This window comes from Phyllostomus discolor, chromosome 5 (assembly GCF_004126475.2).
Source record: "Phyllostomus discolor isolate MPI-MPIP mPhyDis1 chromosome 5, mPhyDis1.pri.v3, whole genome shotgun sequence".
Classification (NCBI taxonomy): domain Eukaryota; kingdom Metazoa; phylum Chordata; class Mammalia; order Chiroptera; family Phyllostomidae; genus Phyllostomus; species Phyllostomus discolor.
Window position 1 is genome coordinate 69,937,894 of NC_040907.2, and position 26,805 is coordinate 69,964,698.

Genomic DNA, 26,805 nt, shown 5'->3' on the forward strand with positions numbered 1-26,805 from the left:
TGAGCTAAAGCAGGGGGAATGTGGGTGGGAGAGGATGTGAAGGGGAATGAAGACGGGGAAATGGGACAACTGTAATAGCATATCAATAAAATATATTTTAAAAAAAGAACTATAACACCTTTTCCTTTAGAAACACTATCATACCTAATGGTCATATTCCTAGTCAAGACCTAAAGTACACTGTTGATGTCTACCTAATTGAGACCCAACAAAGGAATATTCACATACATTTAATTACAGAACAAGGGATAAATATTATTAAAACTAACCTTGAGACGTTTAACTGGAGGAAGAGATGAAGCATTTCTGTTTCTTAAATCCGATAAATATGAAGAAATTGTTGGCCCTTTCATTTCTGATTTCTGTGCCACTCCAGTTTTACCTATGAAAAGAAATTCTAGATTCTTTAGGTTATACTTTAGCTATTGTTCATACAAAACCAAATTTCTTTAAAATTTCTAATCTAATATTTACTTTTTTCATGTTTCTCACAAAAGAAAGAAAATTATTTGTTATAAGCTACATAATATAAATATCACACATAGATATTTAGAATATAATTATTATTTATCAAAGACCTTCCAATTTTTAAAACCTGAGATACACTTGTTTTATATAACTTACAGCAGTCATGTCCACACGTCTGTTTATTTTTACAGTGATGGTTGCAGTCTCGGTTTCCAGGTTTTTTGCGAGTAGTCATTCCTAAATTAATATAAGATAGATCTATTTTTACCACATTTATTATTATACTTAAATATAATTAATTTATATCATCTTTTTTCTTTCAGCCAGTAAAAGAAGATTATGATTTTCACATTTCCTCCAATATTAACCCACTTAATATGTAATTTTTTAAAAGATAGTTCTGATAAGTTAGTCCCTGTCCCATTGTTGGCCCCAACTCAGGTTTCCACAAGGAACACTGAGCCACCTATAAGCTTTTGTTAGCACCCCTGACACAGTAACTTGTACTTCTTGTCCCGAATGAGGTAAGAATAAGGGTGGAGTTTTGAAAGTTTTTTGCTGCTTTATACTTAAGCCACAAGAGCTAGGAAAGATGCAAACTTCATGGCATTTTGATGGTGTCATTGATAGCTGCTAGGAGACAGAGTACTACATATTTAATAAATGTTAGAAATTAGTATCTTAGGGGTATAATGCATTTGCTGTATAAATTCATAGAAAGGAGAGATTGCTTCCAACTTGATCCCCAAAGCTAGAATTAAAATATCTGAATATGTAATTTATTCATTAATTATATTTTAAATAGGCTCTTTGATCTTAGCTCTCACTAGTATCAAGGAGGAAGGAGAAACATATGAACTGGTCCTGGAAGGACAGACAGGATGTATACGTGAGAAGGGGATCAGGGGATAATGTTCCAGGCTAAGGGCATAATATCCAAAGGCAGCACATGACAGATGGTAGAAACGGAAATTAGTTTATTTTTGCTGAAGCATGGATTTTAAATGACTAGAAATGTAGACAGTGAAAAGCTTTGAAACCTTTAACCTTTCTTGGTCTTTTACTCTTCATTTTCAGTATCTCTGCTCCATCAACCTTTCTTAAAGCATGGCACATCTAGACAAGGATAATACTGTGTATGTATAGCACCCTGGGTTAAATGGATGACCTGCTCACCATATGAGGCAACTGGCTAGACACCTTGAGGGCTAAGCAGATCAATGTATTTGGTACTGATTAAGTAATTTTCCTGGCAAATGGAAGCTAACAGCTGAACAACAGTGTTCCCAGCTGAACATAAACAAGTTTGGAATAATATAAACAATAGACAGATAAGGCCACTGTGACTATAGAAGACAGAGATAAGACTACTGTACAATTCCGAAACTAGAGATAAGGACACTCAAGAACCAGAAAAGTAACTAAACGTCTCCCTCTTCTGGCTAACACAAATGACTACTATTTCATCTTCCCATCTCCAAGATAAAATATACCAAAATATCCAATACTCCATTTTCTGAGAGCACCCAATCCAGAACTCACCTCTGCTTTCTCTAAATGCTCCTATGAATAACCCAGCTCAAGCTGAAATCCTCAGATAAGCTCCTCTCAACTCCCTGAGATGACTCACAGTTCTGCCAGTGCTGTGCTTTCCAATACCTAACTTTCCTCAGATCCAGGTGTGCTTCCAGCATCCCTGGATGAAAAGTTTTGACATTAACACTTTACAAGGTGGGCCATGGCTTGCAAAGTTTTGCCCAGATCATAATCTCATCTCTCATTTAGTTACCCTATTTCCTTTAATCTAGTCCCACAATGCTACAATTTATTCTATGTTCTGTTATTTCATTAATCTACATCAAGTTCAACTCTGATCAGATCATTTGTCCACTTAGAAACATTAGCTACTTCCTGCTGCCAACGAAATTAATTCTTTATTGAAGGTCCTCCATAATATAATTCTAGCCTTCCTTTCCAGCACCTGTACTAACCTTACATCCACCAAAACACATTCACTTGCCATTATTCAGTCTCAAGCCTTTCTATGATCGTACCCTTGATATTACCTCTTGTCTTCAAAGACTTGCACTTCCTTGTCTATCAGAATTTATGGAGATCTATCCTAATCACCCCATCTGGAAGCGACTTCTCTATCCTTTGAGCTGCTATGGCATATTCTTTGTCCCTCTCTGCTTCCTGTATGCTGTCTTATATTTAATGTATTTACAGGAATACCACAGTGGAAAAGTATAGAGCACCCTAAACTAGAGTAAGAAAACACAAGTTCTTAACATGGGCTCTTGTCTGTGAAAAACAGAGATTAAAAATAATACCTGTTTTGTTTACCTCACAGAGATAAAAAGATACAATTAAGTATGTGTAAGCACTTTAAAATTAAGTGATAAATTAATCTCTACTATTACATGAATTAAAGATTCTACTGTAATTATAAAATTAAACTTGTTTTGAGTGCTATAAAAGAGAGGTACACTGCTATTTGATAACACAGTTCCCTAGGAAGTGACAACTGGGCTGAGGAGTAAGAGTTGGGGTTAACAAGGAAAAGAGGTAGAAAAGTGTTCCAGGCAGAGGGAGTAGCATACCCAAGGGCTCTATGACAAGAGAAAGCACTGAGAAACTGAAACGTCAGTGTGGTTGATGTTCAACAACTGAGTGTACAAGATGAGGCGGTAGTGGTAGAAAGGCTGGCCTATGTTTGTAGGGCACTCTGGCCATTGCATGTCTCCACACAAGCCATGTAGGGAAGCCTCAACTACTTACAGAATGCCTTGTGATTCTCCTTGGGACATGTCAGGATAGGCAGTCTTGTGAGAAGTTAAAGGCAATTTCTCATCTGCCTCTTTATCCTCCAGGAGGCTCCCTATCTTGCATGTGGCTGCCACAAGTTTCTCATTTGCCCCCTGGTTCCAGTAAGGTATAGGACTTTTCACCTTGCCCCTTCCAGGTAGGGCTGCAGGCTATGAAACAGCTAGCTACAACCTGGAGTTGATTCCTCAAAAACAAAGTAACCCACCATTCGCATCATCTGGCCCCTCCAGCAAGCAGTGGATACCACACTGGTCTTGTTTTGCTGTCTGTGCAAGTAATAAACTATCTAAATCCATTTGGGTCTCTTGTGTTCTTAAATAGCCAGTTCTGTGGAGGTTAGCTACCCCACTGCTACATACAGACTGACTGACCACGTGACAGTATGGAACCTGCTAATGGTTTGGATCTTTTATTGTAAAAGCTATGGGGAGCCACTGAAGTGTTTTAACAAAAGAAGGGACATAATTGAATGAATTTGCATTTTAAAAAATCAATCTATGGAGTATACTAAGGAAAATGGATTTGAAAGGGGTCAGAGTGGATGCAAGAAAACTAGTTAACTTATATGTGAAATCTAAAGAACAAAATAAACAAATAAAATAGAAACAGATTGATAGTACAAAGAACAGACTGACAGCTGACAGATGGGAGATAGGTTGGTGGGCTAGTTGAAAAGGGTGAAGAGATTAAGAAGTACAAATTGGTAGTTACAGAATAGTCACAGAAATGTGAATTACAACATAGAGAATACAGTCACTAATATTGTAATAACTGCGTGGGGGCCAGGTGGGTAGTGGAAGTATTGGAAGGACCACTCTGTAAAGTATGTAATTGTTTAACCACTCTACTGTACATCTGAAACTAATACAGAATAATATTGAATGTAAACTGTAATTGAAAGATAAATAAATAGGAGAAAACTAGTTAGAAGCTACTGCAGTTGTTTATACAAGAAAGTGAAAGTAACTCAGTCTAGGTGGAGGGAGAAGTAGAGTCAAAAGGAATAGACTGATTTGAGAGATATATAGAAGGTAAAAAATATATTTTACGGACAATCAAGGGGAGTGCTTTTCTTTCTTGAGCAGCATACTGTTGTCCCTTAAGTTGCATTGCCGTCCTTTTAGTCCAGCAATACCTACCTTAAATTCATTCACTATTTCAAAAGGACAAATATATGGAAACACTTCACCCATTTATTCTCCCTTCATAGATATCACCTTCCTTGAGTTCCCTGTCCTCCTTCTAACACAATCTAGGCCTGTTTTATAGGTGTCTCCCTGGAATTTCCTTTCATTCAACTCCTGGACTGAACCCACTATTCCTGGATTCTTTGACTTTTCCTTTCCTGGTTGACTGTTTTGTTTTATTGTGTTCATCCCTAAACTGCCTAAGAAAGAATGTGTGACAGTTAAACTTTCTGAATCCTTGAATGTATTAAGATATCTTTACGTCACTTTCAGACTTAAAAGTTTGGCTGGGTACAGAACATGGGGTTCAGAATCATTTCCCCTGGTTTTTTAAGTCCATTGTCTTCTAGCATCCAGTGTTGCTCATACAAAAACTAACACAACTTTAGTTTTTGTTTCTTGGAAACATTTATGATTTTTTTCTTTAGCCATGAGTTCTGAAATATTGTAATTATGCCTCCTTTGTATATCTTCTGTCATTTATCCTAACTGGCACTGTCTTTTTGATGTGCAGACTTATGTTTCAAGTGTACAAAATTTTACAAATTATGTCTTCTGGTTTGTTTTTTCTCCTTTTATGGAAAACTTCTTAGTTAGCTATCAGACTCCTAGACTGCCCCCCTTTGTCTTTTATTTTATGTCTCCTTGTTGCTTTGATTTCATTTAGATTGTAATGACTTTATGTTCTGGCCCTCTAGCTAAGCTATTTTTTTCAATCATAGCTTTTATTTCCTTTTACTTGGTCTAGTTATTGCTTGTTTTCATGGCATCCTATTCTGTTTTATGGTTGCAATTTAATCTTTAATTTCTCTGACATTACTAATTAGTTTATGTTACATTTTATTACATTCCTGAAATACCCTGTTGCTCTTTCATTCAATTTCTGTTTGCTTATTTGGGGCTTTCTTTCATATGATCCAGATTTTCTTCAAATGTCTCTTCATCTGTGGTTGTTTAAGTCAGTCCTATTCTAGCCCTATTTCACATAGGAGAAAATTAATTCATATGGAGGTTAGTAATACACACAAAACTATGCAGATAATAAATAGCAAATTTGAAATTCTAATTCAAGAGGTCTAATTCCAGAGCCTGATCTTTCAACCATCCTGTCTCCCTAGTTATACTGCTGCCTTAGTTCTCCACAGGTAATATATTTCATTTATTTAGGAAAAGAACCTACTGTTTTGGGGTTGGGAAGACAAGGAGGAAATGCCTTGCTTGTTGTTTTACAGGGATAAGGAATTGCTTTGTTCCTTAATCCAAAGACTTCTAACAGCTGCATCTCTAAACTTTACCACAAGATGGCATACAATGATTACACGCGTTTGTTCCCAAGGGTGAAAACTAAGTAGGATCTGGGGTTCTAATTTTATAGATTCTGGGAACTCCCCAAAACTTCAAGGAAAAATGAACAAGTCTTATCAGGAATTAAGGCTGTATACAAGTATTGTAATAAAATACTAGTATATGGATATTACCTAAATGAAAAAATCTTTTTACTATAATTTTGTTAGAAATGGCACTTAGGAAATATGAACTCTCTGCTCTGACCCTACTCCCTAAGTTCCTCGAATTGTCTGAATTTGTCTTATTAACAAATATAAGCTTACAGAAGTTTATAATTGGAAAAATAAGTTTCTCAGAAATAATTGACCTAAGCTGTACTCTCAGGTGTATTGTAAAGGGATTCCATATTCCATCACTATCATAATCTGAAATTCATACATTTTCATGGTTTATCACATATTATATTAATTTACATATAATTAAAGTATGTTTTTAAAGCCCCCAGTTCCAAACACTTAAAGTAAAATAAATTCACATTGTCACCTAGGAATATACTTAAAAGAAATATTTAAAATTACTTTACGGGTGTCAATTAATTGCTGCTGGAGCAAGGGTCAGTTGCTTAAAAAAATTCAGGAAAAAAACTGAAACTAGCCAGACACAGTTAGCCTCACATCCTAATTTTAAATTTAAATAATTTGCTCTGTGCACAAGCTACTGGAGTTAATATTGCTAAAAGAGTTTTACTTAGATTTTTGCAGTTCCTGATTTATGTTAATCATAAATTTATGCACATTACGATTTTACTTTTTAAATGAGAGCATCTTCTTTTATTTTTTTGTGAAATATACAAAAATTTTGTTTTTTATTTATCAAAAAAGGATCACACTGATGAATTGGAGTTCTTGATTTTTCAATTTAATGCACATATACACTAAAGAATATAAAGAAAAGCAGACTTCCTTTTGACTAGCATTTAAATATGCACACTTCCAAAGTGCTTGAGCACTGGTTTTATCCTTGCATTCTTTGAGTACATTAAATTTTCATACTCTGGCTGGCACAGAAAGTGCAAATGAATCTATTAATGTCAAATCAATTTTCTTCAAATTAAACAAAGCCCATACTTCTTATTGAGAATGCATTTAAAGGATAAGAAGGTTAAATGTCTACTGTTCCATATTAAGAACTGGCCTGAAAAAATATTAAATTTTTTTGCAACTAAAAAGTATTTTTTGCGTTGCCATATCTTTAAAAAAGCAGAAATATTTTTTCTAAAGTCTAAAAACAACTTATCTCTTGTACTATTACTATATATGAGAAACTACTGCTGACAGAACATTTTCAAAGAGTTATAGAAAACATACAAATAACAATTATATTATGTACACTTAGGTACATGCTTTTGTTTTATAGATAGTCCTATAATTTGACAATATATTATATTAAAATATTTATTGAACTTGCAAACACATTTGGAAATAACCATCTAGCAACTATATTCTCTGAACTAAATATCAGTTTGTATCACTTAATAGCATGGTCTAACAAGAAGTCAGAAAAACTAAAATTTGGTTTTGAGAAAGCCTAAATTTTGTTTTCACAGCCTTAGGAGAGTAAATCTGACCCCTTCATTGTGTCAGTTACTGAGAAAGGTAATGCAGATTGTGTACGTATGTTATACTTAGAGGCATAACTGTGTATCTTTATTTCCGGATATATTAACTGGCAGATAAGAACCGAACTGTACCATCAGGATGTTCATAAGATTTGCAATGATTGTGTATTTTAAGTGTCTGTGCACATATGTAATAAAACAGTTGTCTGAGAAGAAGTATCTTTTATCTGTTTTCCACAGTGTTGTGCTAAATATGTGGGGAATTTTGACCTTTATAAAAGGCTCATGCTAGTAGGAAGTATAATAAACGTCCCAACTTTTTTCTATAGTTGCAAGTAACAGAAACTATTCAAGGTATTTTTAAGAACAAGTGGTAAGCAGGGTTTTGAAATGCATTACATGAACAGAGATATCTCACAGAATCCAAAGGTAGTAATGCAGCTAAGCATCAGGAGGGACTGAAAGCAAGAAGTGGAAAGTCATCAGAACTCTGGCTGTAGCATTCTCCCCTTTGCTTCTTTCTGTATGTCTGCTTTACTCTTCTTGTCCACCATCCACCTATCTAGGATCCTTTCCATACCTGGAAAAATATGGCTATCTTATAGTTCTGAGTTTATATTATCTTAGTGCAGTCATAATTCTACGTTGTCTTCTTTTTTTTTAATTATGTCTTTCAATTTTTAAAAAAAGATTTTATTTATTTTTAGAGAGAGGAGAAGGGAAGGAGAGAAGGAGAGAAACATCAATGTGTGGTTGCCTCTCATGCAATTCCTACTGGGGACCTGGCCTGCAACCCAGGTATGTGCCCTGACTGGGGATCAAACAGACAACCCTTTGGTTCTCAGGCCCGTGCTCAATCCACTGAGCTACACCAGCCAGGGCTCTAAGTTGTCTTCTTAAACTGAGGTATTTCCATCCTTCTGGGAATTTGATTTTGAGGCTGATTAAAAGGTCATTTTGGTTCCTGATATTTTTGTTGTTGGGAAAATAGTGACCAGAATGGAGATCTGAGGAAAATGTAGTATAAATAAGGCAAACATAAGTTACTTCTGTGATGTTGTAGTAAGTTCTAAGAAAAGGGGGATCACTGAAAGCTAGGAAGAAACCCTACTTTCTTTTTTATTTCTAAACATATACACCATGAGCTTTCCCCCTTTTTTGATAAAAAAAGGAAAAAGGAAAGTAATTCCTTCTAAAAGATGGTATACTATCAATAATGGTAACATTTAGAAAACAATTCATTAATTTACAAAACATTTTCACATATACCTTTTTCATTTGCTTTTTAATCCCATCTAAGTAGGTATTCCTCCAATATCATTCATAGATACTTACTGAAAACCTACAAGGTACCACTTTCAAGATATATTTAGGGGACAATGACAGGACATGCTGACATATCGGAAATGGAATAAGAGAAAGGAAATAATCAAGAATGATTCTCAGGTTACAGTCTTGAGCAACTTGGTGGATGGACAGGTGGTAGGACCACTAAATGAACTAAAGACTGGGAGAGAAATAGGTACAGAAGATGCAGAATGGAGAAAGGGAGAGAAGATCACAAGATCAGACTGAAAAATTGTACTGCCTAAGAAATGCCCAAATAGAGATGTTCAGTAGACCTCTTTATGTATCAGTGGCATTTAAAGTCTTAAATACAGATAACATCACCTAGGAAAATAATGTACACAGAAAAAAGGGAGGCCTAAGACTCTCTTAGGTAACTCCAACATTTAGAAATCAGAGAAAGAAAGAAGAGTAAGGAAAATATGAAAAAAGTAGCCTTTGAAAAAGGCGGCAAGTCAGGGAAGAATAGTGTCATGGAAACATTTCTTCATTTGCTTATTAAACACAAACATTTAAGCAGGTACTTTAATGACACTTTTTAAAAACTGATCATTGGTGTTCAATGTTGCTAAGAGACACTGTTTTCCTCATTTTACAGATTTGGAAACTAAAGATCAGAGAAATTGTAATTTGCATAGATCACAGCAGACAGTACATATCAGAGCCAAGATCAGAACCTACATTTCTAACTCAAATTCTTTTTGCATAACTTTTAATTTAACTATATATAAAAAGCTAATGTTTCCCTTTTGTGCAACTTTTTATTTAAGTATATATAAATAAAGTACATACGTAGTAAATGCACAGAACAGTGAATTCTTACATACTGAACATGCCCATGTAACCAACACCTAGATTGTGCAACAGAGAATTATTAGTACCCCTAAAAGCCAATCTTATGCCCTCTTTCTGTCACCTCTGCCAAGAATATCCCTTATCCTAACTTCTAATAGCATAGATTAGTATATTGTTTTTCCAGGACTGCCAATAACAAAGTACCATAAACTGGGTGATTTAAAAAATGTATAAATTTATTCTGTTATGGTTCTGGATACTAGAAGTCTGAAATTAAGCTGTTGGCACAACACACTCACTTGCTACCCTCTCAAAGAGGATCCTGCCTTGTTTCTTCCAGCTTCTGATAGCTCCAGAAGTTCCTTAGCTTGTGGCAGCTCCAAACTCTGCCTCTCTCTTTGCATGCTACTTCTCTCTGTGTCTGTATCTTCATATGGAATTTTTCTCTCTGTTACTATGAATCTTTTCTCTTCTTCTAATACCACCAGTCATATGGGATTAAAGTGGATCTGCATTTTAACCTGATTATATCTGCAAAGATCCTATTCGCAAATAAATTCACATTCACAGGAACCAAGAATTTGAAGGTCAATGCATGTTTTTGGGGGGGACACAATTCAACCCATTCATGATTATTACCTATTTTTACAACTTATATAAATGGAATAATACAGTATTATCCTTTCTGTGTCTGGCTTCTTTTGCTGAGCATTATGTTAGAGAAATACATTCATAAAGTTGTGTACAGTCGCAGGTCATTTATTCTCACTACTCTATAGCAGGAGTTTGCAAACTGTGGTCCATAGACCAGCCACCTTTTTGTAAATAAAGTCTTATTGGAACACAGCTAAGCCCAGTCATCTATACATTGTCTATGGTTGCATTCGAATTACAGAGATAGAGCTGTGTGTACTTGCAAAGGAGACCATATGGCCTACAAGCCTAAAATACTTACTATCTGGCCTTTAAGGCAAAGTTTGCCAACCCTATAGAATTCTGTCAGGTCCGTATAACACAACTTATTTGTCCACTGAACTACTGATAAGCACTTGGCTGGTTTCTAGTTTAGGGCTAATATGATAGCTGTAGTATGAAAATTCCAATATATGTCTTTTAGTGAGCACACATATACACTTCTGTTGGGCATATACCTAGAAGGGGAATTTGTGGCTCACAGAATATGTTTATGTTAAGCTTTAGTGAATATTGCTGGCTTTCCAAAGTAGTTGCAACAATTTCCACTCAGATTAATGCTTGAGAGTAATGGCTGAAGCACAGCCTCATCAATATTTGGTTTTATTTTCTTTATTTTTGTTAGAGAGAGGAGAAGGGAGGGAGAAAGAGGGATAGAAACATCGATGTGCAAGAGAATCACTAATCAGTTGCTTATCTCATGCCCCCAATGGGGTACCTGGCCCACAACCTAGGCACATGCCCTGACTGGAAATAGAACCTGCAACCTTTTGGTTTGAAGGACAATGCTCAACCCACTGAGCCACACCAGTCAGGTCTGGTATTTTCTTTTCCATTTAAGTTCTTTTGGTGTTTATAAAATGATATCTCATTAATGTTTTTCTTTTTAATTAAACATAATGGGATGACATTGGTTAATAAAAGTGTATAGGTTTCAAATGTACAGTTCTATGATTCATCATCTGTATATTGCATTGTGTGCCCACACCCAAAATCAAACCTTCTTCCTATATATTAATTTTTAGTAAATACCCATTCATATGTTCTTGATTATTTGGATAGCCTCCATTTTGAAGGGTCTATTTAATCTTGGTGCCCATTTTCCTAATAACTTCTCTTTTTCAAACATACATAGGAGTTTTTTATATGTTATATATAATAGTTCTTTGCTAGTGTATTAGTTTGCTAAGGCTGCCATAACAAAGTACCACAGATAAAGTGGCTCAAATAACAGAAATTTCTTCGAAGTCTGTGAGCTACAATTCCAAGATCCAGGTGTCAACAGAGTTGGTTTCTCCTGAGGCCTCTTTCCTTGGTTTACAGATAGTTACCTCCCCTGTGTCTTCACATGGTCTTCCTTCTGTGTTTGTGTCTTAATTTCATATTGGATTAGGGCCTACCCTAATTCTTCATTTTAACTTAATTATCTCTTTAAAGACTCTAAATTCAAATAAGGTCAAATTCTGAGGTAGTGGAGGTTAGGACTTCACCATACAGATTTTGGGAGGACACAATTCAGCCCATAACAGCCAGGTATATGTAGTGCAATTTTTTTCTCACATTCTGTGGTTGCCTTTCTCTCTCTTAATGGTATCTTTCAATAAACAGATGTTCTTACTTTTAACATGGTCAAATGCATCAAATGGTTTTATAATCAGCACTTTTTGTGGTCAGTTTACAAAATCAACATACTCCAAAATCTTGAAGATCCATTTTCATTTCTAAAGGTTTTGTTTTCCTTCCACATTTAAATCAGCCATATATTTGTAAATAACTTTTGTGTAGAGTCTGAGGTCAGGGTCAAGACACAATTTTCATTATGGAATCTACTTCTAGATTCTAACCTATTCTACTGGTTAACATATCTATTCTTTGCCCATATCACACTCTCTCAATATCTATTATTTAATAACAAGTCCTGCTATCTAGTTAAGTAAGTTGCCCAGTTATGTTTTCTTCTTCAAGTCTATCTTTACTATTCTTGTTCTTTTGAATTTTTATGTAAATTTTATAATCGGTATATTGTTTCAAAAAAAAAAAACAACCCTGCTGGTATTGGGTTAAAGCTGAAGATTAATTTGGGGAGAATTAACATCTTTATAATAGTGAATCTTCTTTTGAACATCATAAGAATTTTTAAATTTTTTATATTATACTTTATTGTTTATGGTATTAACATTTGTCCCATTTTTTTCCCCTTTGTCCCCCTCTACCCAGTCCCACCTACTCCCTCAGGCAATCCCACGCTGTTGTTCACATCCATGGGTCATGCATATAATATTCTTTGTCTACCCTATTCCCTATGCTGTACTTTACACCCCATGACTGTTCTGTAACTATCAATTCGTACTTCTTAATCACTTCACCTTTTTCACCCATCCCCCCCAAACCCCCTCTCATCTGGCAACTATCAAAACATTCTCTATATCTATGATTCTGTTTCTGTTCTGCTGGTTTATTTTGTTTTGTTTTGATTTTAGAATCAAATCTATTTATATTTATTTATTATAAATAATGTATTTCCACTTTATTGTTCATATTTATTGCCACTTTATTGTTCATATTTTTTATCTTCTTATTAAAGAAGACCCAATGGCATATCACTCAATTTATTATATTTTCCTTAGTTTCTCTGCTATAATGATTTTTAGTTTTCATGTAGTGGTTTTGAATATCTTTTTACTGCTGTATTACTAGATATTTGAGATTTCTGACACAATTTTAAATGGTAGTTTTAAAATTATGATTTATATCTTTCTTCTTTTAGGCAGGTATATAATAATATAATTGATTTTTAAATTGAAACACAATTCATACCATAAAATCCATCCCTTTAAAGTATAGAATTCAGTGTGTTTTAGTATATTCTCAAGGCTGTGCAACTATCACCACACTTTAATTCTAGAACATTGTCATCACCACAAAAAGAAATCACATAACCTATTAGTAGTGGCCCCTTATTTTTTCCTATCCCTGCTCCCTGGCAATCACTAATCTACACACACACTCTTCTGCAGCCATATCTTTGCTTTAATGCAAAACAGGAATATAATAGCTACTTACCTTTATTGGGTTCTGCTACAGTAGATCTATCTGAATGTTTAGAATGGGAAATCTCTGTTTCTGATTTTTTTTGCATAATTATTTCATTTCCGAACCTCTTGGGTCCTAAGTAAAAGACTGTGAATTTCTTCTGAATATCAAGTCCAACTGGAAAAAGGAAAAAAAGCATATAAGTGCTTATTTAAATAATAGAAATCCATATATGAGACCATCTATTTGTTTTTATATCTCTTGTATTTTTGTAGCTTTTAAACTAAAAGAACTGATAAGCCTAGGAAATAAAAATGCACAGGAAAAAGTTTAAAAATAGAAGTTTATGTATCAGAATAAAAATAAAAATCAATGTTCCCACGATAATTGATATTTATCTTGGAAAATAAAATATGTGTAAATAAACAGATAAAATTTTAATTTTGCTATCTTAGTCCATGCTATCTTTTACATATATAAATTTACATGAAATTTCCTTTAAAATGATACATATTATTTAAATCAATTATTTTATACATCATTTGCATATATTGTTTTGTTTCAGCATAAAGTAAATAATTTTAATGATATCATAATAATTTAAATGATATCATATTCTTAACATTCATATCTTCATTACTTCAATGAACTTACCATATTCAGAACTAATTAGATTTATGCTAAGTTCTTCAGATTTAAGAGCTCTCTTAACATCAATCTTTTTAGCCCAACTTCCAGCTTTTAGCAAAACAGAATCTCTGAAAAAAAGTAATTTAATTAATGATCTAAACACTAAATTAAATAATATATTGATTTTCAAGAGCTAATTGATCCTAAGGTACATCCAGTCTGGTAGTAAACTGAAGTCTTGAAAGTTACTTTCCCCAGATTCTTAGAAGAGGAAATGGAGTGTCATTAGAACTACCATGACCTTAATTTTCTTAAGTACAGATGATTCCAAGTTGCATTTGGAATCAGGCCTGCTTGAATATATATTTGCTATCAATAGCCCATGAACTTCCCTCTAAATCATTATCACTTTAAAATAGCTATACATAAATTACATGACTTTGTGAGAGCAGCATCAATATCTTTATGTTTAAAATTCACATAAAATAATTTGTATCTAATAACATCACAAACAAAAACCAGTTTTGCAATTGAGCTTATTTTAGTCTCATATAATTGAGGCTGCCATTAGATTTCATTGTCACAGAAAATAAAGATTTGTACAATGACATATTCTCTGTAAGTGAGCCATGACTAGTTGCAGGAGAGTAATTATCAGTGAAAGGGATATCCTATCAGTCACTGAAGTCCCTTTAGGGACCTTGCATGGGACATTTTAAGGAAGGTATCTTCCAGTATACTGGCAACAATTAGGAGACTCCCATTTCAGAGTCACTGCCATTTCTGAATTTACAACTATATACAGTAATATGATTGGAGAAGCATAAGCTGTGGAGTCAGAATGCTTGGGTTCAAATCTAGAGTTTAAACTACCCATTTGACCGTGCACGAACTGTTTAAACTCTCTTGGTCCCTATTTCTTCCTCTACAAAATGTAATAATAATAATAGCACTTGTCTTCCATAAGATTAAACAATTAAATACCTGAAACCTATTAAGTGTTCAAAAAATATTTGCTATAACTGATATCCTTATTAGAGTTTTCTGACATCTTGGAGAAAACAATAGCATTAGAAAAAAAAATCTCAGGTAAAAATTATATAATGGCATGCTAGAGAATTAGGTATATGGGAAGTACCTCCTTTATATATTAGATCTGGTTGGCTGGCTCCTACAATGGAACTATAGTAGTTTGTTAGATTTAAATTTGGAAATAGAAGATATATTTTGTGGTGAGTGGTAAGGTCAGGGATGACAGGAGAGAAGTAACAAGTTCAGCAACAGTGGACTATATAACTATTCCTAAAGGCCATCTATTCACTTGTTTCAAACCATGGTAATAGATTTTATAGTTTATTCATTATATTACTAAATATAATAATCTAAAACAACAGACCCAATGGTAATATCTTCTTTACTAGACAGAGAAATTACCCCACTGCAGTGTAAGGATAATGTAATTTAATTGATCACTGTGATTGTATTGCTTTTTCACCTCAGTGGAAATTTTCTTTTATTATATATGTTTAGAAATAAAATCAAATAGAAATTGTTACACTTACATAATTTTGTGCTTAAAAACCAGTTGATTATCTGCATCACCTATGATTAAGGTAACATAGTGAGAGTCTGGTGCTGTTCTTTTAGTTTGTAGCTGTTCAAAGTTTCTTAATATAATGGTCACTAGTATTTCCGCCACAGTATCACTATATCTTGCAATCTTTAAAAGAGGATAGGCATAAAGAGTGTTAAAAATAACTTTACTGCTCATACTCAGCTCCAAATCAGCTATGGGTAACATTATTCCTGAAAAGACAATCAAAGTATCTAAAAACAAATTATTTACCTGCTCTACTTCAAGTTCATATTTTGGAAGATACATCACTGTTTCTTTTATCTGAGTTCCAAAGGGAGGATGTCTATTTAAAATCTAAAAACATTTATATCATTATATTCTTACCACAACACTAAAAATTCTTTTAATAAAATACTTTTTATAGTCAATATTTTTAATAAGGCTTATTACTTAAAGCCTTAGGTTAATATGACTATGAGAAGGAAAATAAATTTTCACTGAAATAAAGTTATAAAAGTTAAGCTTTAGAATTCACATAAAATACAAGTAACATTAGGAATAAGTGAACATTAAATACCAGTTCAAGTTCTCTTGCATCTGTTTCTTCTATTTTTTTAAAGGAAGTCAAACCTGCGTTAACCATTGCATTTGACAATGTTATACCTGTGGAAAATTAATCAAATAGCAGTTTTTAAACAACGCATTTTAAACTAAAACTACACTTAAGTATTTAACTGTATTAGTAAAAAAATTACCGACCCAGGCTAATAACTAATTTTTTTAAGATTTTTTTTTAAATGTTTTCAGTTAGGTTAGTTGGGCTGTGACATTATGCAGTTATTTGTATTTGCTTGCTTTACAAAAGAAAGAGGAACTCTTTGGTTTACATGGCAACTCGGTCCTTAGTTTTATCATATGTTATCCATAGAACAAGTACCAAGAGACATCTATTATTATACTCATATTTGAAAAAGGCAACATGATTCAGGAATGAGAATGTTGCTTTATGAAGGTATGGCATTCTGAGCACTTCTTGGAGTTCTCTGTCTGTGCCTAAATCAGATAATTTTTCTCTTCAGCCTAAAATTTCCAATGCTTTTCCACTGAAAGGACTGAATTTAGACAATTTCCTTACTATGGCCAAACTCCCTTACCTACACGATTTGACCACAACCTACCTCTCCCATCTAATTTCCTACCATTCTCCTTTTGCTGAATATTGTCCAGTCATACTACTTTAATTTTGTTACTTAAATATCTCAAGTTCACATCTATCTTTTGACCTTTTTTATATTTTAAAAAACTAAAATTTAAAATTCTTACACTCGTGAATGAAATTTAAAAAATCCTCAAAGAGAAGATATTGTCATAAAATACCAAAATATTAACACTCTGTCTAAGGCACATATATTGCTGGTGATGGTATGGCACTCCTATTTCCTAATTCATATCCTTATTCTTTCTTGGGAATTTCTCTTACTAATTCTTTTTTTTTTTAAGTCAATATACTTTATTCCTTTTAATGAGTGGATAAGTAGCCCCTGGTATACATCCAACATAATTTTTTTTCTCAGTTTTTTTTTATTTTAATCATTGTTCAAGTACAGTTTTCTTCCCCCTACTCCCATTCCAGCCTACCCACCCAACCCTCCACCCTTCCCCCCCATTACCCCCCACCCCTAGTTTTTGTCCATGTGTCCTCCAAATTTGTTCCTGTAAACCCTACCCATTCCCCCCTGAAATTCCCTCTTCTCTCCCCTCTGGTCACTGTTAGACTATCCCCTATTTCAGTGTCTTTGGTTATATTTTGCTAGGTTTTTTTTGTTTTGTTGTTTCTTAAAACACAACTCCTAGCATTCATACTTCTTTAATGTTCATTTCCATTTTCTCTCAAAACGTCTCCTGAATTTTTTTAGTTTATAATCATGGTTAAAAATCAACATATATTCTTTATTTCTTTCTTGATGCTCTATGAGAACCTAGATTTGCCTTTTTGTTTGGATTATCTCAGTTTTCTATGACTAAATGTGGGAAACAGTGTTCAATAATTTGGAAGGTACAGATACCTAGATTGTCAATACTCTAACGTCAGTCAGAAAAACTGGCTTTTTCAAGTAAAATGAAACTTTTATTAGTGACCATTTAATCTAATTTTAATTTTTTCTGTAAATTGCTATTTCCTAATGTTGTATGGAAGCTCCTTCACAATTCAGAACTCTTGTCTTTGTGGGATGTGTATGGCATGTGGTTTGCCAGGACTTCGGTAGGAAGATGACCCTTTACATCAGGAATCTCTCCTCCAACCTGACCTTACTTTCACCAGCCAGACCCCACCTTCACTCCAGCTCCCAGGACTGGTCAGCATTCTTCCACCAACTAATTTCAAACTTCAAGAAAATAAAAAGTAGATCTTTGTTCTAAGCCTTAGAATAAAGGTTTAGTATTCCTTAGAAACTAAGGAATAAGAAAACAATCTCTAATGACCCCTTAAGTGATTTTTTAATATCTCCAAGATGCATATAAAATTGTAAAATTAACAAGACTGTCAGTCATGGGATAACAACTCTCAAGTTCTATCTAAAGAGGAGGAGGGTCATAAAGCCAAAGACACCAAACTGGAAAACTCCAGAGTGCTTTAGTCATTTCTCAGTCTTTATAAATGGCACACTCTAGAGATTTTCAGTTCATAACCTGAACTAGACCCCAATAGGCAGGAAGCAGGCATAATTTTTTTCCTGCAGAATCTCTGCGAAGATCAGTACTAATATCATCCTGTTATTAAAAAAACAAAGTTAAGATATAAATAAGTGGCATGATTTTCTGTAATAAATTAAAAATGACTAGGACTATTAGCTCTGTACCTTGTCATTGAGATCAAAACAAAATAGTCATAAAAGTGGGAGAGCAACACTCAGTTACCTAGGTACTAAAACAAAATTTCACTCTTGGTTTGAAAACAAATTAAAATAAGAGCATTAATTCTTATTGAAATTAATTCCCAATTAATTTCAAATGGAATCATTTGAAATCAGTTAAGTACAGCACCTCATTTAGTCCTGCTAAGATGGTGCTTCCTTACAGGTCTATAATCATCACAGAATTATGTTTCCTAACAGTAAAATACAAAATAAATTGCAGACATTGACAAATTGCCTGCCCATGTTCAGTACCTACCAATTTTTTCCAGCTGTTTGGACACGTGCAGAGAATTTTCCCAAAGTTTACATCTAAAACATTTCGTTAAAATCAAACTGTTCAATAGTACAGCAAACTTCTTTTCTTGAAGAGCCACAAACTCTGACAGCCCTAAAAAAAGTATCCAATATTAAATCTAGTATACTAGGTTTACTAAAAAAATACCAAAATACATTAATCCTGTAACATACATCTTGTAATCCGTGAGCCACTTCTGAAGATCTTCGCAGTATCTTGTGTCAAAGCAAAGTCTTGTATGGGAATGCATCCTAACTGAGCCTGAATAAGACTGGTGGAAAAAAGAAATTTCATTATTTTCTTTTAAAAATTATTATCTAAATATTATTTGACATCACTGATTGAAGTTTCTCTTCTTAAAATTCCTCTCTGCCTCGATTTCTTTGACACTAACTACATGATTCTGTATCTTATATCATTATTGTTGCAAGTCATTTTTTACTTCCTTTTCCCAATCTCCAGAAGTCCAGTTCTCATTTCTCTACTCTTCTTTATTCACCTCTCTTTCGCTCATAAATTTTATTTCTTTTCAAGACTTTCATTATAATCTCTAGATTGATACATTTCCTGTGCTTACAGGGCACTCTCAGACTTTTTTTAAAAACTTTGAGAGTATGTTTATTAAAGCAGGAAATAGTGAAACAAAAGAAAGGCTAAGGATAGGATAAGCAACAGGAGAGAGCCTAGGCAGGACTGCTTTCACTCTCTAAAAACATTATAGGAAAGATGTGAGTTAAGGCAGGGCTGCAGTTAGCTCACTGAAATGTCAGAGAAAAGGGAGCCTTGAGGACACATTCAGGGCACTAGTCCAGAACAAGCTGCTGCTACCTGCTGCTCCCCTGGTTGCAAGTCTTATGGGGACCCTTAGAATTTAAAAGAAATTTCACATCCAGTAAAGCAGTAGGTGTGCTCCAGAAAGAGCCTACTAGACTATTCTTAAAACCTCAGCACATCTAAAATTTTTGTCATATTCTCTTGTAATACAGTTCTGTCCTTGGGTTTCATTATATGTAAGTATTATAGAAAGACCATATAATCTGTATAATCAACAAATATTTATTAAGTGCCTGTGAGTAATAAGCATAGTTAAAACTGGATAAAAGTTATATTCCATTCTGTATAAACCCAATTATGTATATTCCCCTCTAGTTTTAAAATATAACTCTTTACTCTTTAGATTAGCAAAAGTTCAAAAATACAAAACAAGTACTGGGAGGATGTATGAAAATAGTCACTTTTTGCATTGTGGATAGAAACTATTAGACAAACTTTTTCAAAGGCAATTTGGCATTATACATTAAATCTTTTCATGTTTTTACCCTTTCACCCAGAAATCCTTGAAAAATGTGGTATAAATACAAGAAGGATCATTTCAGCACCATTTAACTAGCAAAAAATTATAAACCATCTAATTCTTCATCAATACAAATTACAATATATTCATACTGTAGAAAGCATTGCTATTAAAATATATTGCTATTAGAATTAAATGAGGTTGATATGTGTATGTAATAATGCAGAAAAATCATGATATATCCTCAGAGCAATAATTACAGTATGAACTTGCTTACGTAGTAGACATTACATATGTTTATTAGCATACCTGTATGTACTAACATAAACTAAAAGGAAATAAATAGAAAAAATTCACATCAAACTACTGATATTATTATTTCCAGGGAAGAAATACAGAGGATCAAGAGTAACCTTAGTTTTTGCTCTATAAATTTTACTTTTGATTTTTTAAAAATGAATCCATGCCTTACTTATATAATATAAAACAAGAAACTAATGAATAAAAAAAGAAGTCACTGATTCGGAAATATATCCTACAAGTCAAAGAAAACCAGCTAGTGCTGAAGGCAAAAGACCTGGAATTAAAGTTATGAAAAAAAAAGCCTTAAACTAAGGGGCAGGAACTTCAAGGCTAAAAATGTTAGGTTAAAAGGATTAACATCTGAAATCCAGCAAAGTAACAGGGATATGAGGGAGACATAAAGGTGGTAAATATCAGCTAACATCACCCACCAAAAGACTACATTCTGGATTAACAAAGACTCCACACACATTCTCCCTCCCTAGCCAAATATATGCATAAAGGTGGGAAATAATAATGGAAAACAAAATTATGACATGTATAAATCCAGAAGGATGTATGACCCAATTTAAGGCAAAATAAATGAAAGTATTAAAATTGCAAATGGGGAGGGGAGTTCTCAAGAAAATGCATGTGGGAAAACACTGATTTGACTCAATAGTTGATTCAACAGAACATATCAGAAAAACAAACAAACAAACACACATTGAATCCAATAGATCTAGGTTCTAGTTCTAGCTCAGTCCCCAATATAGCAGCATAATGTTGCGCAAGTCGCAACTCCTCTGGAATCACTTACTTCACTTGTAAAACAAAATGATTAGGCTTATAATGATCTTTAAGGAGCTGGAATTTCTAGAGAAATATAGCTAAGAAGCAGAACATTAACTTCTGCTGTCCAACCTATAGGTTGGCCTGATGAGTTATATACAACAGTAAGAAGTTTGTTTCTGAGACATCAAGGCACTTGGGAGATAAAAGTCAATGAGATGTCAGGAAGTATCCCAGAGATGAAGTGACCTCCTCTATCTAGGGAGGGAAAAAAATTCTTTGGCTAACTGGTTTAATTGAAAACATAAAACAATCATTTTACCTGAAATTGCATTATCTAAATCAAAAGGTTTAACACTAAGATCTAGATACTGAGAACACTGAGAACTTGGCACAACTTATCGTTGCGTTTGTGATTGCAAACCTGGTCAAAGTCACTACAAGTTACAATGTAACCTGTTTACTCTTCCAATTACTGTGCCTTTATATAAACTTCCCATTCGTGGCCCAATATTCATCCCACTGTCATATACGCATTCTATAACCCATGCTTTTGCTTTTACTATTTTTTGTCTCTCAGAATGCCACTATCATTCAACAGATATTTAGTACATGTGTTTTCAGACTGTCAATTATTTTTATATGCATGGTTCTCATTCAAGCTAACTTGAAATCTCCTGATGAAAAACATATCTTCTTTCTACCATTTACATTGACTCAACAGAACACTCTCTTATTGTTTGTTGGTTTAAAAAAATTCACAAATCATCTATTTGAATTAAAGTCTGAACTTTCAGAAATTAATTTCACATCTACATTCAGACTCACTTTTATACAATTATGTTATTTTTTTATATGAAGAAAAAATTTTGAATGAGTTTTAAAACTATTAAAAAACCTTCGTAAATATGAATCATGAATAGGTAGTCAGTATTTTAAGACATTACAAACTGAATTATCTTTACCAATTTACTTTCATTTCTCTTGTTTTAATTCTTCCTTCCATAGGAAATCTGTAAATAAAACCACAAGAGAAAACTTTTATTATTATTAGTTACTTTAACTAAATAAAACCTTTTAAAATTATTTAAAATATATTTAATTTCTGTACCTGATAGTTGTTTGACTTGGATTTTTGTTCAAATTATTCAGAGTTTTCTTTTCATTTATCCTTAATTGTACATCTAGAAATTCCTTGCAGCTGGCTATCATTGTGACCTATAAAATTTCAGCATTTGTCCATTTAATTATGTCCATTCTTTACTCCTTTCCTCTCATTCACTTCCTCTGCATTTATTTATTTTTCATGTTTCCTTAGAACAACGCAATTTTATCATTTGACATTTAGAGTCAAAAATTTGCTTTATACATTTTGCTTCTTTGAGGATTCATTCATTTACTCACTCATTCATTTACTAACAAATATTTACAAACACTTGTTATATGCCAGACATTATGCTAGACACTGGAACCAAGACTGCAAAGATTAACTAGATAAAATTTAAAATATTCATCCTAGTATCTACTACATAGTAAGCCCTCAGTAAATCTAGCTCCTGATACCATCACTATTAATACTATTACGTTATTATTCACCTCTCTATGGTTTGCAAATCATTATCTCTATTGAGGCTAACTTTGTAAGGGAAAGAGTGCTTTAAATATTACAGTTCTGCCAGATGACTTTGAGCAAAGCACTCTCTGCTCTAATTTCTCTGTAAAATGAAGCTAATACCTATTCTAATTCTCTTACACGTGTACTGAACTCAGAATCAGATGCATTACTGTTAACATTAGGGATTTTTCTACTCTTGGTTTCTTCTTAGTTAAATACAATTTAATAGGTAAAAAAGCCTACTTTTCACCAATTTTGTGCAATTTTTGGTATAATAATCTTACCAAAATAGTCTACTTAGATATTTTAAATAAAAATGAATGGCTTAAATTTAAGAATAAATATAAATACCTTGTCTCACAGTTATGTCCCCAGTAAAGGGAAAAAGCACCAATACAGTTACCAGGTACCAATAACATGACTATGGTTCTATTCACTGCTGTAGCTGCAAAGTTACCACCATCGTTCATTATCTTAGTATAACCTGTTTTTGTTTTAACTTTCATTTTCTTCACAGTCAGTTATTTTTTTCTGGTGTGTCACCAATGCCATTCTATTTCTGTTATTATTATTCTGTTGCAAAAGGCTTAGGGAAGAATTGCAAGTATGTGGCACATGTGTCCCTCATTGTCCGTCACTCATGGCACTTTCCTAATATATCGTGCCACATCATTTCTCAACATATTATACTTGGTAGCCACTACCAAGGTAATTGGCATTTTCTTGTAAGTTGAAAGGTAGTTGCCAGTCCTACTTTGCATATCTATATAACCTCATAGAGAGATACAACTGAAAATATATTCTAAGGAGTAATACTATTGCATATTGCATGATCAGATGTATATAAGGAGGAAGAAGACATAAGCACTATAAGAAATGCCTTCTTTTCTGCTCATTCATTCTTAAATTACATGAGATATACAAATTAGTTGTTTCCCCAATATTATTCTATACTATATCATTATGTAATTATTTTCTGGTGAAGATTAATTTACCAAATCCAATAAAGTTTCTTTTCCGCTGATTGTACAAAATTTCTTCACTGTTTCAAATGTAATATAATACCAAGCCATCAACCTTCCTGTCTCTGTGGGAAAAGATGGAAAATAAACATTCATCTCATCCGCTGAAACAACTTGCTTCTTCATGAGTTTAACATAGTTTTCTTTTTTAAAAAAATTACTTTATTATTATTCAAGTACAGTTGTCTGCATTTACCCCCCCCTTTTCCCCACCCCAGCCATCCCCACCTCCCCCCCTCCCCAGCTTCCATCTCCCCTTGGTTTTGTCCATGTGTCCTTTATAGTTGTTCCTGAAAACCTTTCCTCCCTCCTGCACCCTATTATCCCCTCCCACCTCCCCTCTGGCTACTGCCAGATTGTTCTTAATCTCAATGTCTCTGGTTATATTTTGCATACTTGTTTGTTTTGTTGATTAGGTTCCACTTAAAGGTGAGATTATATGGTATTTGTCCCTCACTGCCTGGCTAATTTCATTTAGCATAATGGTCTCCAGTTCCATCCATGCTGTCACAAAGGGAAGGAGCTCCTTCTTTCTGCTGTGTAGTATTCCATTTTGTAAATGTACCAGTTTTTTGATCCATTCATTTAGTGATGGGCACTTAGGTTGCTTCCAGCACTTGGCTATTATAAATTGTGCTGCTATGAACATTGGGGTGCATAGATTCTTTTGGATTGGTGTTTCAGGATTTTTAGGGTATAGTTCCAGCAGCGGAACTGCTGGGTCAAAAGGCAGTTCCATTTTTAGTTTTCTGAGAAAATTCCATATTGTTTTCTATAGTGGCTGAACTAGTCTGTGTTCCCACCAACTGTGCACTAGGGTTCCCTTTTCTCCACACCCTTTCCAACACTTGTTTATTGATTTTTTTATGATGACTGTTCTCACCAGTGTGAAGTGATATCTCATTGTGGTTTTAATTTGCATTTCTCTGATGGCTAGTTATGCTGAGCATCTTTTCATATGTCTCTGGGCCAAGGTATGTCCTCCTTGGAGAAGTGTCTTTTTTCAAGTTTTTTGCCCACTTTTTAATTGGGATTAACAAGCTTTTCTTTAACATCTATTCTGTGCTCACAATGACATCAGGGACAAAAGACACATCAGAAAATCTAGAAGACAGAGTCTTTGAACTTATAGGTTGGCTAGGGAGATAACCAGATGCAAAATAACTGGACTATAGAACAAAGTCCAGTTAATGATAATATTTTTACATATACCAACTTAAATACAGAGGAAATTAAACCTAAGAGAATGGTCAGTGTGGGATGGCCTAGTAATGGGTCTTGAGGAGGATTTAAAAGTAACTGATATGTCTTGGTAGAAAGAAAATAAAACCACTATGACCTCAGGAAAAATCAAGACTTGCTTATCAAAAGAATAAAAGTTAAAAAGACTATCATTATGAGAGATATGGCTTGATAAACATAGGCTTGACCATATGCAGGTTACTTTACCAGCTTCTTAATGTAAGGTGAGAATAACAGAAACACATATCTCATATGTTTATTGTAAAGATTAAATGCAATAACACATCTAAAGTATTTAGTACAGTGTCTAACATTCAGTGTTGCCTACTTCTATTAACAAAACATGATGAATGATAGACTACAGAGGCCCTGAAAGAGCCTTGAAATGCTATTAAAGGAGTTTACATTTTGGATTTGATTTGTAAAATAAGAGAATGACTTAAAATTCTTTAGCAATATTTTAAGTAAATTGGAATTGGAATACAAATTGTTTTAGAAACAGAACATTGGGTTGGGTAGGGGTATGAGTAAAGTGGGGGTAAGTAAATGAAATTCATTTAACAGGTTACTGGTTTCAATTACAAGTTGTCAAAAACATTAGAAAGAATTTCAGGTCTTGTGAAGCAGAAAATGGGTGGGAAGAAGAAAATGGCATACTGCTTGCTTCTGAAGGAAAGGGCTAACATTTATGTATGTACTACAGGTTTTGCTGAAGGAAAGAATTTGACAGTCTATCAAACTTAGATAATTCCATGGTACAGAAGACAGAACTAAGAATCAGAAATAAAGAACTAGCAAGGCTAGCTTAAAAGCCACTTTCTCAATTAGAAGGCTGGTGAATACATTCAGCCAAAATGTGAGTAATTCAGTGGTTCATAAAATGGAGCTTCTGAGTGCGGTGTGTGAGATATCAAGAATGTGGTTATCAAGGGAACTAATACATTAAACTTTAGGGTATATTTAAAGATGTTATTCTTATCTTAAGTGTTTATAGATTAATATAAGCTATCTCCCTGCTAGACAAAATGAAAGGTTTTGGTAAAGAACTTGATACTTGCTGCTTTTTAGTCAAGAGAGAAGGAATGAAAAGAATTTTAAAAGATATGCAAATGAAGGGAAGAAATAATGAGGCAACTTATCAATATAGCTATTGAATGATGAATATACTTATAGTAGCAAATTCAGGATATTTCAAAGTAAAAGTTATCTAGTTGGGGGTTGGGGTGAAGGTAGAGGCCATGAGAATGCACTTCTCACATCTACTACTACAAGAAGTATCTCTGACTGATGGCCATAGCTACTATGTTCTGAATGCATCACCATGTTCACATCAAGATCGCACTTCTCAAAGACACACCAAACCAAGGACTGAGCATGGAAGGAACATTAGGCTAGGTCTGTAAGATAAAGGACTCCTCTGATGGGCAATTTTAACTTAAAGATTCCCTACCAGCTTTGCCAAATGCATTTAGCACTGCAAATTCCTCTTTCTTTCCTTCCTTCTGTCCCTCCCTCCTACAGAGGTTCCATCTGCAACACAGTTTATTAACTTTTCAAGCCTCTTACAGTTACATACCATTTACAGAATATTAGTCCTTCTTAAATTCACACAAACTAATAACACCTGGCCTTTTGAGCCCTTCTCTTGTACACATTACCAGGCAGAATAACTAAAAATCTCAACAAGAACATAAACATACAAAAAATTTTATCTACTTTTTTTGTACATATGACAAATTTAAAAAGCAAAAACTATATGAAGCAGAATTAAAACACAGAGGCTAAGAATTTAAATACAAAAAGTAAATACTGAAAGATAAAAGAAATTATTAGTAATATATAGGGATAAGAAATCATAAAAAAGAGTTAATTAGAAATACTA

The 26,805-nt window shown here is 33.7% G+C and overlaps 1 protein-coding gene across 1 annotated transcript in view; it reads right to left on the minus strand.

Annotated features, from left to right (window-relative positions):
• HFM1 (helicase for meiosis 1) overlaps window positions 1-26,805 on the minus strand; it is a 91,949-nt gene that overhangs the window by 21,258 nt on the left and 43,886 nt on the right. The window contains exons 20-31 of the mRNA XM_028513628.2: window positions 23,655-23,746; window positions 22,156-22,262; window positions 22,010-22,057; window positions 18,850-18,947; window positions 18,638-18,769; window positions 16,041-16,126; window positions 15,734-15,817; window positions 15,450-15,607; window positions 13,912-14,015; window positions 13,288-13,434; window positions 625-705; window positions 270-382 (exon numbers count right to left, since the gene is read on the minus strand). Coding sequence (XP_028369429.1) covers window positions 270-382; window positions 625-705; window positions 13,288-13,434; window positions 13,912-14,015; window positions 15,450-15,607; window positions 15,734-15,817; window positions 16,041-16,126; window positions 18,638-18,769; window positions 18,850-18,947; window positions 22,010-22,057; window positions 22,156-22,262; window positions 23,655-23,746 — 1,250 coding nt within the window. The remainder of the gene's footprint in view (window positions 1-269; window positions 383-624; window positions 706-13,287; window positions 13,435-13,911; window positions 14,016-15,449; window positions 15,608-15,733; window positions 15,818-16,040; window positions 16,127-18,637; window positions 18,770-18,849; window positions 18,948-22,009; window positions 22,058-22,155; window positions 22,263-23,654; window positions 23,747-26,805) is intronic.